This window comes from Centrocercus urophasianus, unplaced genomic scaffold, assembly GCF_019232065.1.
Source record: "Centrocercus urophasianus isolate 14NV4802_14NV808 unplaced genomic scaffold, USGS_Curo_1.0 seq_36, whole genome shotgun sequence".
NCBI lineage: Eukaryota > Metazoa > Chordata > Aves > Galliformes > Phasianidae > Centrocercus > Centrocercus urophasianus.
Genome location: NW_024884933.1, coordinates 1,247,613 through 1,262,500, shown reverse-complemented (window position 1 = coordinate 1,262,500; position 14,888 = coordinate 1,247,613). Strand labels below are relative to the sequence as shown.

General features: G+C 49.6%; 3 protein-coding genes across 7 annotated transcripts; 2 read left to right on the top strand and 1 right to left on the bottom strand.

Annotated features, from left to right (window-relative positions):
• The first annotated feature begins 323 nt into the window (after positions 1 to 323).
• Positions 324 to 4,779, top strand: MAD2L2 (mitotic arrest deficient 2 like 2). 4 transcript variants are annotated; one of them, XM_042831494.1, is made up of 9 exons: positions 324 to 363; positions 1,567 to 1,618; positions 1,784 to 1,902; positions 2,098 to 2,169; positions 2,808 to 2,908; positions 3,031 to 3,125; positions 3,242 to 3,315; positions 4,014 to 4,106; positions 4,269 to 4,779. In XM_042831494.1, the coding sequence occupies exons 2-9, from the start codon at positions 1,579 to 1,581 to the stop codon at positions 4,308 to 4,310; spliced, it is 636 nt and encodes a 211-aa protein (XP_042687428.1). In that variant the 5' UTR covers positions 324 to 363; positions 1,567 to 1,578; the 3' UTR covers positions 4,311 to 4,779. The 4 variants fall into 4 exon arrangements, 3 of the variants coding, with proteins under 3 accessions (XP_042687428.1, XP_042687429.1, XP_042687427.1); XM_042831495.1 differs by having other exon boundaries at positions 343 to 383; XM_042831493.1 differs by lacking the exon at positions 324 to 363 and adding an exon at positions 495 to 1,229.
• Positions 4,780 to 5,508: 729 nt separating this feature from the next.
• LOC122167137 (F-box only protein 6-like) lies at positions 5,509 to 10,604 on the bottom strand. 2 transcript variants are annotated; one of them, XM_042831491.1, is made up of 6 exons: positions 10,418 to 10,604; positions 8,539 to 8,838; positions 7,941 to 8,067; positions 7,248 to 7,343; positions 6,810 to 6,945; positions 5,509 to 6,148 (listed from the first exon to the last, which is right to left on the bottom strand). In XM_042831491.1, the coding sequence occupies exons 2-6, from the start codon at positions 8,795 to 8,797 to the stop codon at positions 5,984 to 5,986; spliced, it is 783 nt and encodes a 260-aa protein (XP_042687425.1). In that variant the 5' UTR covers positions 8,798 to 8,838; positions 10,418 to 10,604; the 3' UTR covers positions 5,509 to 5,983. The 2 variants fall into 2 exon arrangements, with proteins under 2 accessions (XP_042687425.1, XP_042687424.1); XM_042831490.1 differs by lacking the exon at positions 10,418 to 10,604 and having other exon boundaries at positions 8,539 to 8,962.
• Positions 9,033 to 14,069, top strand: FBXO2 (F-box protein 2). Its single transcript, XM_042831492.1, has 6 exons — positions 9,033 to 9,092; positions 10,345 to 10,618; positions 11,751 to 11,877; positions 11,974 to 12,069; positions 12,363 to 12,498; positions 12,905 to 14,069. The coding sequence occupies exons 2-6, from the start codon at positions 10,369 to 10,371 to the stop codon at positions 13,037 to 13,039; spliced, it is 744 nt and encodes a 247-aa protein (XP_042687426.1). The 5' UTR covers positions 9,033 to 9,092; positions 10,345 to 10,368; the 3' UTR covers positions 13,040 to 14,069.
• Positions 14,070 to 14,888: the final 819 nt, after the last annotated feature.

Here is a 14,888-nt window from a genome sequence, read left to right as displayed (position 1 = left end):
GGGGGAATGCGCGGCCGGAGCGGGGACGCCGGGACCCCGCGGGCTGCGGGGCGGTGGGAGGGGCGCGGGGTGCCCGGGGCGGGGACGCGCGGAGCGCTGCGGGGGTGCGCGGCTGTGCCCGGGGCATCGTGCGGAGAGGGGGGAGATTGAGAGGGAGAGCCGACAAAGGCGGGGACAAAGGCGGGGGGACCCCGCAACCCGCGCGGCGGAGGCACCGCGGCTGCAGCCGGGACCCCGCGGGGAAAGCGGGCGGCGAACCGCGCGGCAGCGGCAGGGCGCGGTCCTCCCGCCGCAAGGGGGCGCTACGGCCGAGGTGACGTCACACGCCTGCGCCGCCAACAGCGCCGGGCCGGGAGAGCTGCGGTACGGGAGCGGTAACGGCGGTGCGCGGCTGAGAGCGGCGTGATGGGGGCGCGGAGGGGCGCGGCGAGCAGGCTGTGCTGAACGTGAGGCGGCCCGGGGGGAAGGAGGTTGGAGGCAGCCCGCGCTGTGTCGGCATAGCGGGGCCGTTCCTCCGTCCTCAGCTCTGGCGGGAGGCTGCGGAGAGCTGGGCTCGGCTCCGCTCCGGGTCGCAGCGACGACGGGCCAGAGAGTGCGGCCTTAAATTGCAGCACGGGAGGTGCAGGGTGGATGTTAGGGAAGGTCTGTGCTCAGAAGGAGCAGGGATGTGCTGGCACAGCCGCACAGGGAGCGGTGGGGTCACCGTGCATGGTGGTGTTCAGTGAGATGAGGCACTGAGGGATGTGGGCACGGTGGGTTGGGTTGGACTGGATGATCACAGAGCTCTTTTCCAGCCTTAATGCTTCTAAGATTTTGCTTAGAGAAAGATAGCAGCTGTTACCTCCCTATTTTGTGAAATAATTCATTAGAGATCTGAAAACCACGTCTCGTTGCAGCTGGAGCAGCTTGGCAGTCGGTAACTAAGCAGCTGATAGGAGCAAGCAGGGCTTGAGAGCTCCGTGTAAGGCATCTGTGTTCCTGGTGGAGCTGGAGGCATTTAAGAACACGTCAGTGGTGGTCTGCATGCACACAAAGAGGATGACAAAAATAACGAAACATTGAAACTTGCAATCAGCAGTTCTGGATGTTGCAGCCTAAAATACACACGAGATACCGACCTGTTGGGATGCTGAGCTCCAGCTGCTTGATTCTTTGATACACAGTGCTCCATTTGGCCACCGAATGTGCTGCCCTTGTCACAAATTCCTGCAGGACAGATTCCACGTTAGGTGAATGATCTGGTGGTGTGGGGTTTGTGAGGAGCAGGGAAGTATGTGGGGTGTGGAGTCAGTGGGAAGTGTAAATCCTGCCCTGAATGAGAAGAGAAGCGCGCAGTGTGAGCAGTGAGACAGAACACGAAAAGATGCTGTCTTCATTTTTTGCACTACTGGTGATTTTTGATCACGAGCTTGAATCTGTCACAGTGAGCGCCTTGGGTTTGTGTACATGTGCTTGTCACTGAGCTCAGAGAGCAGCTTGTTGGCATCAGGGAGGTGAAGCGATCCCTCAGCTGTGTTAAGACCATAAAAGCCAGAGGATAAACATTCTTCTTGTGCTGCTTTTCAGGTTCTGGGCAAGATGACCACGCTCACACGACAGGACCTTAATTTTGGGCAAGGTAATGTGTTTGTGCTGCACTGAGAACTGGATGCCTGCAGGATGCTCCAGCCCTAAACTTCCCTCAGCTAGGAAGGAGACGAGATGTGTGCTGGTGTCTTTTAAAACGTCCTATGAATATGGTATTGCTCTGCAACCTTCAGCATCTTTTACTTCTGTTTTTCAGTTGTTGCAGATGTTCTTTCAGAATTTCTAGAAGTGGCCGTTCATCTCATCTTGTACGTTAGAGAAGTTTACCCTATTGGGATCTTTCAGAAGAGGAAAAAATACAACGTGCCCGTCCAGGTAGGAGACCTTCATGGAGGTCTCACAGCACGAGCAGATTGTGGCCGACAGTAGCAGAGTGCTTCCCCTGCTGCGTGCAGGATGTAACACAAAGGCAGGCTCCCTAGGAAATAGAGATCTTGTCTTTAGATCTCTCTTCTTAGCGTTGTCCTGGTTGGCATCAGAACACAGCTCTGTTTGCTCTCTTTGCTACAGATGTCCTGCCACCCAGAGCTCAATCAGTACATCCAGGACACGTTGCACTGTGTAAAGCCACTGCTTGAGAAGGTAGGATCTTACCATGGACCTGTGCTGGGCAAATGTACTGCAAGTAATTTAGATAGAAAATAAAAGAATGTAAATACTGCTCTCATCTCAAAATGTTTATTTATGTACTTGCCATACACAATATACTTGCTTTTAAAGTGACTAATGGAGAATAAAAACATTCTTAATTCTTCCTTGCAGTCAAGGCATGCTGCTGAACGCTGGCATTCAGTTTGCTTCTAATGCATAAACATGAGGATCAGTCTCTGTATTTTCAATAAGCTCATCCTACACGTGAACTTAAATGTGTTCAAAAGCAGAACGTTGAGTTGAAGCATCCATCTGGCAGGAGAACAGTTAAGAGTGCTGTGCTGTAAGCCAGAAAGCAAAGGTGGTTTGAACACAAGCTTTTATGAGAGAAAAGTGTGACCACACGTCACGTTGCAAACCTTGCTGCCACCCCACATCCTGCATTCTCTTCTCTCTGCAGACATCACACTGCATGTAGAACCTGGCAGTAGGACAGGGCTCAAGGTTTGGATAACTGCTGGCACTGCTCCACAGCAGATAAACGTACTCTACCAGAAGTGAAGCTAATTGGGGGCAGAAGACAGCTTGTTTTAAGGAAGGGCCTTCTCTAACTGCAGTTATTCTTCCAGAATGACGTGGAGAAAGTTGTAGTTGTAATCCTGGATAAAGAGCACCACCCAGTGGAGAGATTTGTCTTCGAAATCACCCAGCCGCCCCTGCTTTCCATTAGGTAAAGATTCCATTCCCATGCTTTCTCACAGCATCCAACCCCCGTGTCCTTAGAGATGTTCTGGAAGATGCTCCAGGCCCCGGTACTTTGCTTTGTGCCGCTAACAACTGCTGTCTCAACAGTTCAGAGTCCCTGCTGTCCCACGTGGAGCAGTTACTGCGTGCCTTCATCCTGAAGATAAGCGTGTGTGATGCTGTGCTGGACAACAATCCCCCAGGTAAGCAGGTGCACACAGCCCAGTGACATGGATCTGTTCTGTGGGAGGTGATTACAGGCAGTGTCTGAGCCTCTGTTGGTCGTCCCCTGATCTGCAGCCTGCCCTTTCTCTTACAGGCTGCACCTTCACAGTTCTGGTTCACACACGAGAGGCTGCTACACGCAACATGGAGAAGATCCAGGTGATAAAGGTAAGTGGTATCTTTGGCTGCCTTGTCACAGGCAAGCCGCAAAGACTGGAATTGAAGAATTCTGGATTCAATGAGGTTAAGGGCTGCTAGATGGCTAGCTTTTACACGATGCAGTTCATGGCTTTGCTTTGAATGTGTTACAGTTTGCACTGGTGAGGTGACTGAGCACTTCTACCACACACCAGCTGCAGGCAGCAGCTGCTTTGATGCCCGAATTAGACTGTGCCAATACTTCCTGCACAGTGCTGTATAACCAAGATGTTATAATTTTGTATAACCAAGATGTTATAATTGCAATATAATCAAGAGAGTAAGGCAAAGCAGACAACGATCACAAAAGAGAATAAGTGGAAGAGCTTACCCTTGGGTTGAGCTCACCAGAAGATACCAAAAGAGGGGATCTCCAGAAGAGATCCTTCCCCTCTGGTAGCCAGCTCTTAAATAGGTCCAGGAGGGGTGGAGCCTGGCTCCACCCCTTCCGGCAGCACAGGTGAATTGAATTGCCTTCACCTGTGCTCCTCTGGCTGACTCAAGGCTCACCTCACGTGATTAATCAGAGGTTCAGGCCGTGACTCAGCAGTTCCCATACAAGTGCCATCCCCATCACTTCACGTACTGACCTAGCACTGAGAAAGTGAGCTCACCTCCTGGGGCTGCTCACCCCTCTGTACATAAAGCTCCTTGTGTTCCTGCCCTAGGATTTCCCATGGATTCTTGCTGATGAACAGGATGTGCACATGCACGACCCCCGGCTTATCCCACTGAAAACTATGACTTCTGACATCTTAAAGGTGAGCAGAGCATTCTGGCCTGAGAGGTGGCTGAAACTACATGTAGTGTGAAGACTTCTCATATTAAAACAGGAAACCTTGTTAATGAGGGGAGGTGCAAACTCTTCAGACTGTTCTCCATCTGGCTATCAAGCAGAAACTGATACTTGTTTTGTCCTCCAGATGCAGCTTTATGTAGAAGAACGAGCCCACAAAGGCACCTGATTTCAACTCTTCCTTTTCTTCAAGCCTCATCAGATCTTCCAGCGGAGTAAGATCTCTCACCAACCATACCTTGATAGCCCAGCCTCCTCAGCTGGCCTTCTGGATGAATGTAGAGCAGCTGCTGCCTCTTTATTTCAAGTGCTCTTACCAGTGTATATAGAACTGACTTGGAATGTGGAGCCAGAGCCTGTTCCCATGTACACTCATGTGTGAGAGTGAGTAGAGGTTTCATTACAGTAATCCCTGGGGTAGGATACAGCTGACTGCGGTCGGCTCTTTGTACAAATCCAGTTCTTGCCTTAAACAGGACATCTCCATTGCACACTGGTAGTGCTAACCAGGGATCTGCTGTGTGCTCCACTAGAGCAATGGTCTGATACCATGCGCGAGTGAGGCCTTATGTAGCATCTGTCCACTGTGACTGTCCCAAGTAGTCTTCAATAAATATCAAGTTTTACTCCAGTTGAAACAGGCTCAATTCTGTCCAAATCAACCGCGCTTTCAGTGAAGAAGCATTTTTATTTTGTATGTAGAGTTTCCATCACCTTTTCACGTCTTCTCTAGGACAAGGCTGGGATGTGTCAGTTCCCATGAAGGGCTGTACCACCTTGGTCTCCCCTTGCCACAGGGAAACCTTCACACAAAAGCTGTTAGAAGCACAGTGGAATGTGTCTGTGCTGCAAGGACACTTGTCAGCTGTCTCACTCTTAGCAGACAGCAGACAAGGGAGAACACTGTTATCCTGCCTCTGTCAAAGGAGATGGAAGAAGGCCTTAATATCAGCCCTGTGCATACAGGGGTAGAAGAAATGGTACACAGAATGTGAGCTGAGCTTGTTGGACAGAAAATTTGGTAAAGCAGCCAGCACAGCACCTGCCTGCTTTCTCCATGCAAAAAGTGCAAGAACACATCTCCAAGTTGTCTGTGGCTTTAACATTTTATATAAGGTTACTGTTCAGTACAAACCAAGTTCTTTGGTAGCACAGTGGTAATATGGAAAAAGGCAGTGCTGTCCAAAGGCACTTAGGTTGTCAGGTATCCACCTTAAGGGATTCCTTCCTCCTCTTTGTTCATTCCAACAGTAACGGGCTGTATTTGGACAGGGAAGGCATCTACCACGTTGATCATGTATACTTACTAAGGAATTAAATATCAGTGACACAGCATATGAGGATAAAGAAGACTGAAGGTGGCATAATGCTGTGAAAGATACATCTTTATGCACGTAATTAAACTGAAACAGTAAAATACCATAGTATTACAGTCTGTTTGTAGCAGAGTCCTCAAGACAAGGGTTGATAATCCGAACTGAAAGATTTTAGCCTTGTTTTCATTAAGTTGTATAAACAAGAAAGAGTTTCCAGTTAAGACTGCTATGTACTTGTGCTACAGCCAAATGCTGTTCACTTTAGGCGTCATATTTAATTGCCCTCGTCTTCCTCCTATGGAAGGGCACCAGGAATTGTCACTGCCACAGTGAGGGAGGACAGATGAAGACAGAAGTCTTTCCAGAGGGCTGGGCCTGCAGAAGTTCTGCTTGCAAACAAGGAGAGCTAGCTGCTCGTATTCCACATCAGCTGTGAAAGACAAAGCCAGGATATTCACCCAGAGAGTACAGGCAAATAAGTGCACCTAAGACCACCAGGTAACAGTCCTGAGGTAAAAGAAAACACTTATATTGTGTCTTCATTTGCCTTCAATGTTTGTGGCCCAATGGTGATGCTGCTGTTTGTCACCCTGATCCCGTACCATCCGGCCCAGAATTGGGTATCTTGGCCTCCATGCTGAAACCAGATGTAACGAACTCCAGCTGGGTAATTGCTGAAAGTGTGGGAAATCTGTAGAGAAAGGAAATTCTGCTTATTTTGTCTCAATAATCCAGCAGTGACATTGAAGGTGAAACAATTCCAGGTATAGAGCCCTGGGCTTAGGAGAAGCTCATTCTAAAATACCTTCCAATAAAAGTATGCATCACATCACTTTCTTTGAGGAAGGATAAAATAAAATAGCCTCCCATATTTGACTCATAGGATTACAGGGCAGAAGGGTAAACATAATTTAAGCTTGGTACGTGACAGAGGTAACAACATAAAAGGGAGTGTACAGCCACTCAAACCAAGCCATTCAAACCAGTCAAAACAAACAAATTAGGAAAAGTAATGTCTGCAATACTGTCACTTACACCCATGCAGGTGTTCTAAAACAAAGCTTTTTGATCCAACATAAACAAGAACTGTGCTCCTGCAACTCGGTTACTTGGACAAAAACTCAAATAAAGAACAGAAACACTTGAAGAAGCCCAGTCAAAATAGCACAGGGGCCCGGGGGGGGAATCTCACACACCTACAAACTGAACCTAGATCTTTCAAAGCTTCTTCAGTGTTGTCAACAGCAAGGACTGGCTTACATTTTGTCTTACGTTAGAGCAACTTGGAGCTTTAGACAAGATTCTTATCACAATGTGGATGTAAAGCTGCCTCCTGGAGTGCTGCTCCTTACCTCTCTCCACATTGCGTCACTCCACTGCTCTATGACCACTGGCTCAGGACAGAACTCCTCAAGCACAATGTAGTTTTCAGAAAGCAGCCTCACTCTGAGCTCATAGCGACAACCACAGTCAAATCTGGCAGCATACCTAGAGAGCAAGGGAGAAATCAAGGAGGAAGGCTGTACACACAGCATTGTTTTCCTTACTGTCCAGAAACAGTCTCCAACTGGAACTGAGGAAAGGGATGTCACCCCCATAGCTATGGAGAGCACAGCTATATTTTCTTCACAGGATTGCCACCTTATAGTCCACTGAATAAACCAAGATTTAGCCTACGCTTTACTGAAGAGCTACAGATCCCAAAGAATGAATGTTATAGCACAAAAAGCTTCAGAGGCCCAGTTTACACCGAGGCCCTAATGCTAGAAATTCTAGTATTCAGTTCTTACCAGTCCTTGACTACAATTTCAGGCCGTTTCTCATCCATCAGCTCATTCCAGTACCCTTCTTCCTGCAGGGTAATCAGTTGAGACTTGAAGCATGGCCTGCAACAGAAACAGAAGCATTCAAAAGCATCTCTCAACATCAGTGCTTTCCCTACCAGACTGACTCTCACTGAATGCTCACCCAGACCCTGAGTACCCACGAGGCTGACAGGGCTGAGGTGTGCCTTCATCCAAAGTTCGAGCAGAAATAAACTGCTCAGCTTCACCCCAGATAAAAGGAATCCAACAGAGTGGATCAAGAAGGGTTCCTATGCACACATGACAGATATAGATTATGGAAAAGCAGTTGATCTTCCACTGTTGATGGCTTTTAGTGCAAGCTGTTTGCATAACAAAACACCTCATGCTTCCAGAGGTTAAAGCTTTGGCTTCGTCAGGTGAAGATATCTGATCAGTCTGCCAGACCTCAACTTCTGTCCACCACATTCAGTAGAAGAATGGAGAAATTCAGCACACGATGTGATTCACTTCTGCAACACATTGCTCTCTTTAGATTGAGGAGTATTAAGAATTAAAATCCTTTTTTCCCCTCTCTCTGGGATAAGGCTCCTTGTCCTGCCTCGCACCTAACCACAGCGCTCCTGCAGCCAGGAGGAAGGAAGCAGTTTTCCTCCAGTTGCACTTTGCAGCTCTTACCCAAACGAAGTGACGAAGTATTTGTGGACTTCTGAGTCTGGCAGCTCTTTCCCCAGAGGTCCAGGCAGATCCTCGATCTTCCACTTATCTCCTCCATTCTGATCAAGTTTCCAGTGCGTAAAGTTCTCTAAAAACAGATTTCAAAGATCAGCATTAGGACTTCAGTTTTCTGCAGCATCTCTGCTTTCCTTAAAGAGAGCTACTTATGCTGGTGAATTTTCAGCTGTGTTTCTCTTGTACTTAAGGGTGACCTTTAGCACTGTACTGTCATTACTTTCAGCGTGGCTGTCAGCAGCTGTGACAGAGCTGGGCACAGCACTGCAGGTGGGGACAGAGAAGGACAGTTGCCCTCCCTGCCCACTGCCACCCCTCTGCTAATGCAGCCCAGGATGCAGTCGGCCTCAAACCAACTGCTGATGGTTTCACTGCTGCATTTCATCGTGCAAACCCTGTGACTTGCAGGGATTTAACCCAAACAGCATTATGCAGCGTATCCTCGTGGATCTGACTCAGTGCCACAGCCCCAGTAATAGTGAGGCACTGCAGGGCACGTCCCAACTGCTGGGAAACTCCATAGGCCCTCTACCAACAAACCAACCTTCGGCTCGGGGGTTTTTGATCAAGTTCCTCTTCAGCTTGCACAGCAGGTAGAACACCTTCCAGTCAGTGATGCTCCTGTCCAAGCTCTGCACGTAGAACCCCTCGCGTTGGCACTTGCGCTTCCAGAGGGTGGCGAGGTCCACCACGTCTCGCCATTGGGAGCACACCAGCCTGCACGCACGGAGCAGATCCCGGGCGGGCAGCAGGGACAGCAGCTCCACCAGCACATCCTCGGGGAGGTCACTGATGGTGGCCATGGCTGTGCAGAACCGACGGCAGACGGAGGGTTTCCAGGCAGCTGCGATACAGGGAGATCAGCGGGGGTTGCAGGGCTCAGAACGAAACCAAAAGCGGAGCTGTGCGCTGGGCAGGGGGGGAGGAGGGGCGAGCGGTCCTCGCTATCGCAGCCACAGCCCCACCTGCGCTCCGGACGCGGATGTGAGGCCGCGCTTCGCTCTTCCGCAGCGGGCGGGGCGCGGGGCGGGGAGCGGCGGGGGGGGACTGAGGGGAACCGGGAGCGACGCGGGGAGCAGCAGCAGCGGCGAGCACGAGGTAGGAGCGGCGGGACGGGGTGATGGGAGAGGGGATGGAGGAGAAGAGAAGAACGACAGCCCTGGGTGGGGTTACCCGAGGAGTTCTGCTGAGGGTCGATCGCATTTTGCCCTTTAAAATCGCAGCATGGAGGGGAAAAGGGGAGAGTGAGAAATCCTCGTTGTTTCTCCGTAAAAATAATAACAGGGATTTTTTAAATGATGTTTTCCCTCTGATGGCTGCGGTACAGAGACAAGAGAGCTCGTGATGCCGTGTCTCTGTTGCTTCCCTGCTTGCCCCACTCGCCGTGCCGTGTTTATGGCAGCAGCACGCCGGGATGCTCTGCCTGCCCTGCTCAGTGATTTTTCTCTCCCGCAGTTTCGCTCTGTGCGATTCAGTGCAGCTTCCCCGCTTCAGCGCACGGCTGAGACAAAAGCGGTGTCAGTGCGTCCCGCTCTCTGTGCACGGCGCTCCTCTCTCCCCCGCTCTGCAGCACTCTGCCCCGAAGCCCGCAGCGCTCAGAGCGCCCATTGCTCGCGCTGCCGCCTGACTGCGGTTATCGGGCCGTAGGAAAAGGAAGATTTGAAGCGCTCAGACCCGTGCTTTACGCGGCGTCGTGACTAAGGAGATTCAGTGCTAACCCCGAGGGAAGGAAGGCCTTTCGACAGCCAGGCCCGAGTGCAGCCCAAGCAGAGGGGACCGATTCTGTGCTGACAGAGCACATCTATTCTTAGGTTAATTGTTATTTGTTTTAAGTTTATTCCAGTAGCTGATGCGTGGATAAGTGCCAGCGTTCCCCAGCTGCCTGACAGCAGAAATTTGTCTGGTCCTGGATAGTCCTCCTCTATGGCCTTGGAACCAAAAAAGCATCAGTGCAAAATGGGAATAACAATGTCCTTAGATGATGTGTGACCAAAAACAAGGGGAGTGCTCCCCACATGACCACCAAGGGTCAGAGAAAACCCCATACAACCCTATGCAAGCACAGATGGGCAGGAAAACAGCCAGAAGATGTTGGAGCATCATGCTTGTTTAACCCAAAGCATCTGTAGGCACTTAGGACCTTAAGCTACTCATGTGGTTCAGGGTAGTGAGCTAGCTAGGGGTCCCGAGGCCCTCAGGTCAGAAATACCCCCCGTTATCCTGCACCTGCCTTTTAGATAAACATATTTGTTTTCCCTTTTCTTTTTTTCTAACGTGTTTGACATCATTAGTAACAGGAGAGCCCCTTCTGGGGGAACAGTGCATTACCACTTCTTCCCCCCTTTCTCAGAAAGCTCCATCCAGGGGACCAAGGATGGAGTCCCTCCCTGAAGCAGTGCTGATCAGAATCCTGGCTTCCATACCTGCGGTGGATCTGGTGCTGGCGTGCCGCCTGGTCTGCTGCCAGTGGAAGAACCTGATTGACGGAGCAGCTCTTTGGATCCTGAAGTGTCAGCAGGAAGGCTTCGCTGGAGCTGAGTCAGAGGAGAATGCGGAGAATTGGCAAAACTTCTACTTCTTGAGTAAGAGAAGAAGAAATCTCATCAAGAACCCCTGTGGCGAAGGTGAGAGATGAGCATAACAAGGCCCAAGCCTTCAGAAAACTGGGCACCTCCAGTCTTTAAAAAAGACCTTGGTTGCCATCAGGATGCATTTTCTTTTTGCCCCAGAGACAAATCACTTCATGCATGCAGCCAAACCATTTACTGGGCAAGAAGGCCTTCCATCAAAGCAGCCTTTGTGAAGGGCTCTCCATGACATCAGCTTTATGTGAGCCCCTCCAGGAATGTGAACCATGCTTTGCAGAACTGTACTGGTAGGTGGCACCTGGGCTTCCAGATGGCTTTTTGCCAAACCTCAACCTAAAAGATAAGCCTTCCCCTGCTCAGGAACTCATTTGCTCTTAGCTCAGCAGGCATTTCATGCTTCCTTCCTTGCAGTTTGTTTGTGTCTTGCTTATTCCAACCCATATCACTGAGCTGTGCACACTGCAATACTTGCTGTTATTTTATGATCTCTGAACTCTACTTGCCATCTGCAGGATGTTTTAGATAGCAGCAGCCTCATAACCCAAGCCTCATAACCCAAGCAGCAACACAATACATTTCACACCTCATAGACCAAAGCACAACACAGACCATCAACACAACGTTTTTGTTTTTCTTATTTAAAAGGAAGTGATTTTTCTGCAAGCTCTTCTCTCAGGCTAAGAGGAGAACAACAGTATAAGGCCCTGCAGCTTCTTGCTGTACAAGCATTTAACTATGTGCTAAAAGCTTTGAGAACACCACCAGGAAGAATAGAAAATGAGGGATTTAATATGAGTTATTTTTCAACAAAAAGAATGAAACAAAGGAAAAAAAAATAATCAGGGAATCAGCAGTTCTCCCCAGGTATTTCTATAATAAGACACAGAAGCACTGAGGTGGAACACCGAAACCATTTCACTACTCTTTCTTAAAGCAGACCCACAAAGACACAGCCATTTCAGTGGGGAATGCTGACATTTGTTACCATTCAACCTAAATAAAGTGTTGCTTTTTGCCATGCCTCCACTTAAAACATCTCATTGTGTGATCCACATACAGACTTGGACTGCAGTGTGTCTGTTCCAAGCTGCAGAGGGGTCCCTATGGGAGATGACCGGGCTCTCCAGGCCCACAAACTATGACCAAACATTCTTTCTTCCATTTGCAGAAGACCTGCAGCACTGGGGAGAGGTAGAGAATGGAGGTGATGGCTGGAAAATTGAAGAGCTCCCTGGGGACTTTGGAAAAGAATTCCCTAGTGAAGATGTGCATAAATACTTTGTTACATCTTATGAGTAAGGCTGCTCATTTCTCTTAATCAGGAGAGAGGATAATTTTGTTTTCTCCACCCTCAGAGAGCTGGTGGTATCCATTACCCTCTTATGTTTCAGGTGGTGTAGAAAGTCTCAGGTCATCGACCTTAGAGCTGAGGGCTACTGGGAAGAGCTGATGGATACAACCCAGCCAAAAGTTGTGGTGAAAGACTGGTAAGTAGCAAGGATGCCCTACAAGTCCAGCAGAAGGCCTAGAGAGAGCAGGAATGGTGTATACCAGGCTTAGAGCTGTAGCTCTCATCTCACTGCGTCGCTTTTGGTGTCATTATAGATGTGAGACAGGGCTTGATCTTGACTCAAAGAACTGCTGGTAGTCTCCCCAGTCATCACCCAAGCTGTTGGTGCATATGGCAGCCATCTAAAGCTCTTCTGGTGAATGAGGGCAGGCAGTGGGTTGGAGTAGAAGTGTTCATCCAGGCAAGGCTGCTGCCTGGGGCTCCCTGCAGGTACGCGGGACGCAGCGACGCCGGCTGCCTCTATGAGCTGTGTGTGAAACTGCTGTCAGAGAACGAGGACGTGTTGGCCGAGTACAAGACTGAGACCATTGCCATCCCAGAGGACAACGACGCCAGCTGGACTGAGGTGAGTGACAGCTGTGGTTTCATGCAGGTGACACTCAACCTGCACAAACCAGGAGTGTTTTCAAGCAGACAGAAGCAGGAGGGGTTATTCTGGAGGAAGAGAAGGTTCTATCATGGGTTGTGATTGAACACAGGGGTTATACAGCAAGCCTTACATAGAACTTGGAAGCTCGCTGAGACATCACTACAAGTCTGTGGGACTACAGGAGAGACCCCTCTGGAAGCATTTGATGGCTTCTGAACAGACTGGGGTCAAAGCTCCTTCCAGTAACTTCTTTCTCACTGTAACTGTCCTCATTGCTACCCAAGCTGGTAGGTTGGATGGGGCAGGTGGAGCTGAAGGCCCAGTGAAGGTAAGGAGTGGGTTCACGGTAGCTTGACACTGTTTTGTCTCTCTCAACCTCTAGATCTCCTACACCTTTTCTGACTATGGTCCTGGGGTCCGCTTTGTCCGCTTTGAGCACGGAGGCCAGGACACACTGTTCTGGAAAGGATGGTATGGTGTACGTGTTACCAACAGCAGCGTGACAGTGGAACCATAGTCAAGCTGTACAGGGGCCTGCTTGCCAGAGCTGACTTCCCTCAGGCCATCCCACGTGCTCTGGATGGATTCTGCATGGTGCTGCTTCTGAGCTGTAGAGCATACGGCTCAGGTATGAATGTGCTTGGCAGAGACCACCATCCTTCTCTCCTTAAGGGTACTATGCAAAGAATAGCAACAGACTTATGAAACCACCTTACGCTCAGTCTCACCCTTTGCACTGGTGTTCTCTATCACATGAGATCACCTAGCTCTGGAAAGGTATCGCCCCAGCTGCCAACCCCCTGCCCCCAGCCCCACGTGCCATTGCCTGCCTTACCTGAGCGTGGCTGCCAAGCAGTGCTCTGGATCTCCATTTCAGTTTTGGGTGATGACAATGCCAAGCAATGGGGATTGGATCCCTTTGTCCTACAATGCTCTCAACATCCACTTGTAGGGGGAAGTGGTGGGAGCTGAATTCACTACGGTATCATTGTGGTCATTGGTTGATGGTTGGACTTGATGATCTTAGAGGTCTTTTCCAACTTTAATGATTCTACGGTTCTCCATGGGGATTCATTTGGCTCCTAAAAAGCAGCTGAGGATAATTGCTGGGAGAGAGACAAGGGCTTAGGGAAACAGAAGCAAATTGAGGAAGGGGCTCAGGAGCACAAATAACGCGTCTACCTGTATGCCTCCTGGCCTCTGCGTGCTTCATGCCAAACTAGTACTGCTCTTTGCAGGCAGGAGATCCACGCAATATTCTTCACACAGAAACTTGTCATTACCTCCATTTGATCTCAGTCCTTCCTGCCCACTACGTCTGCAGAAAGTACACATCTGCCTTTGCTGCAGATGCTTACTAAGACAGCACTTTGTATGTACGCCCACCAGTGCCTCTTGCTGTCACTCAGGGCAGTGAGCCACCATCCTGAACAGAGATATCTAAGCTTACCTGAGCCAAGCCTGTCCCCTGCTGCCTTGGGCACAGCTTTCCAAACCCCAGCCAAGCCAGAGTTTGGGCAAACATAATAAAAGGAGCTGTATGTGGATCTTTGCTTGTGTGCTGAATATTATTTCTTGTGCTGAAGCAGTGGAGAGCAGCAGCAGGCAGAGATATACTAAAAAGGTCATGGGAGTTCATGAAAGGCATGGAGAAGGTGCAGGAAGGCTCCTACAACACCCAGTTCTGACCCACAGGTATCTGCAAGTATAGCTCTGCTGTGAGCTCCGCTGTTCTGCACCAGAAGAGACCAGAACCAGTCAGCTCTTTCCATTACCTTGCACAGTCACACAATGACAGCACAGCTTTATTCAGCACAGCGTTTAGTGCAGCTGACCCCATTTCTAAGTTAATATTCAGCTCACTGCCAGAGCCCTGCCCCAAGGTCCTGGCATGTCCCCAAGGATCAGAGCAGCGAGGGGATCAATATACCAGGTTTGGATGCAATTGTTAAATTGAATCTTTCCTAAGCCATCGTGTTATAGTCAGGAAAAAGCCCAGGATTAAGCTTTCAGCTCCTGTGTCCCTTGTAAATACAGGGTAGGGCCACAGTCCCCACTTTAGACTTATCTAGGCTGAACCACTCAATGCACACAGCTCCCTTACAAGAAATGCAGCTGTCAGGGTCTTTCCTTCCCCTGATGTTCACACTGATTGCTAGAGGCAGCCTGGCTGTGCTGACCTTCCCACTCAGTTTCAAGAGATGCTTCCCAAGACACTCCATGTCTTGCAGTTTCATTAAAGAAAACGGCTCTGCTCCAGAATCTGCAGAGCTGCCACTGACTCCTTGCACTCAGTGCTAGAGCTACAAGGCAGGTAAGGAAAGTGGGTGCTTATGTACTTGGAAAATAATCTCACTTGCTCGATC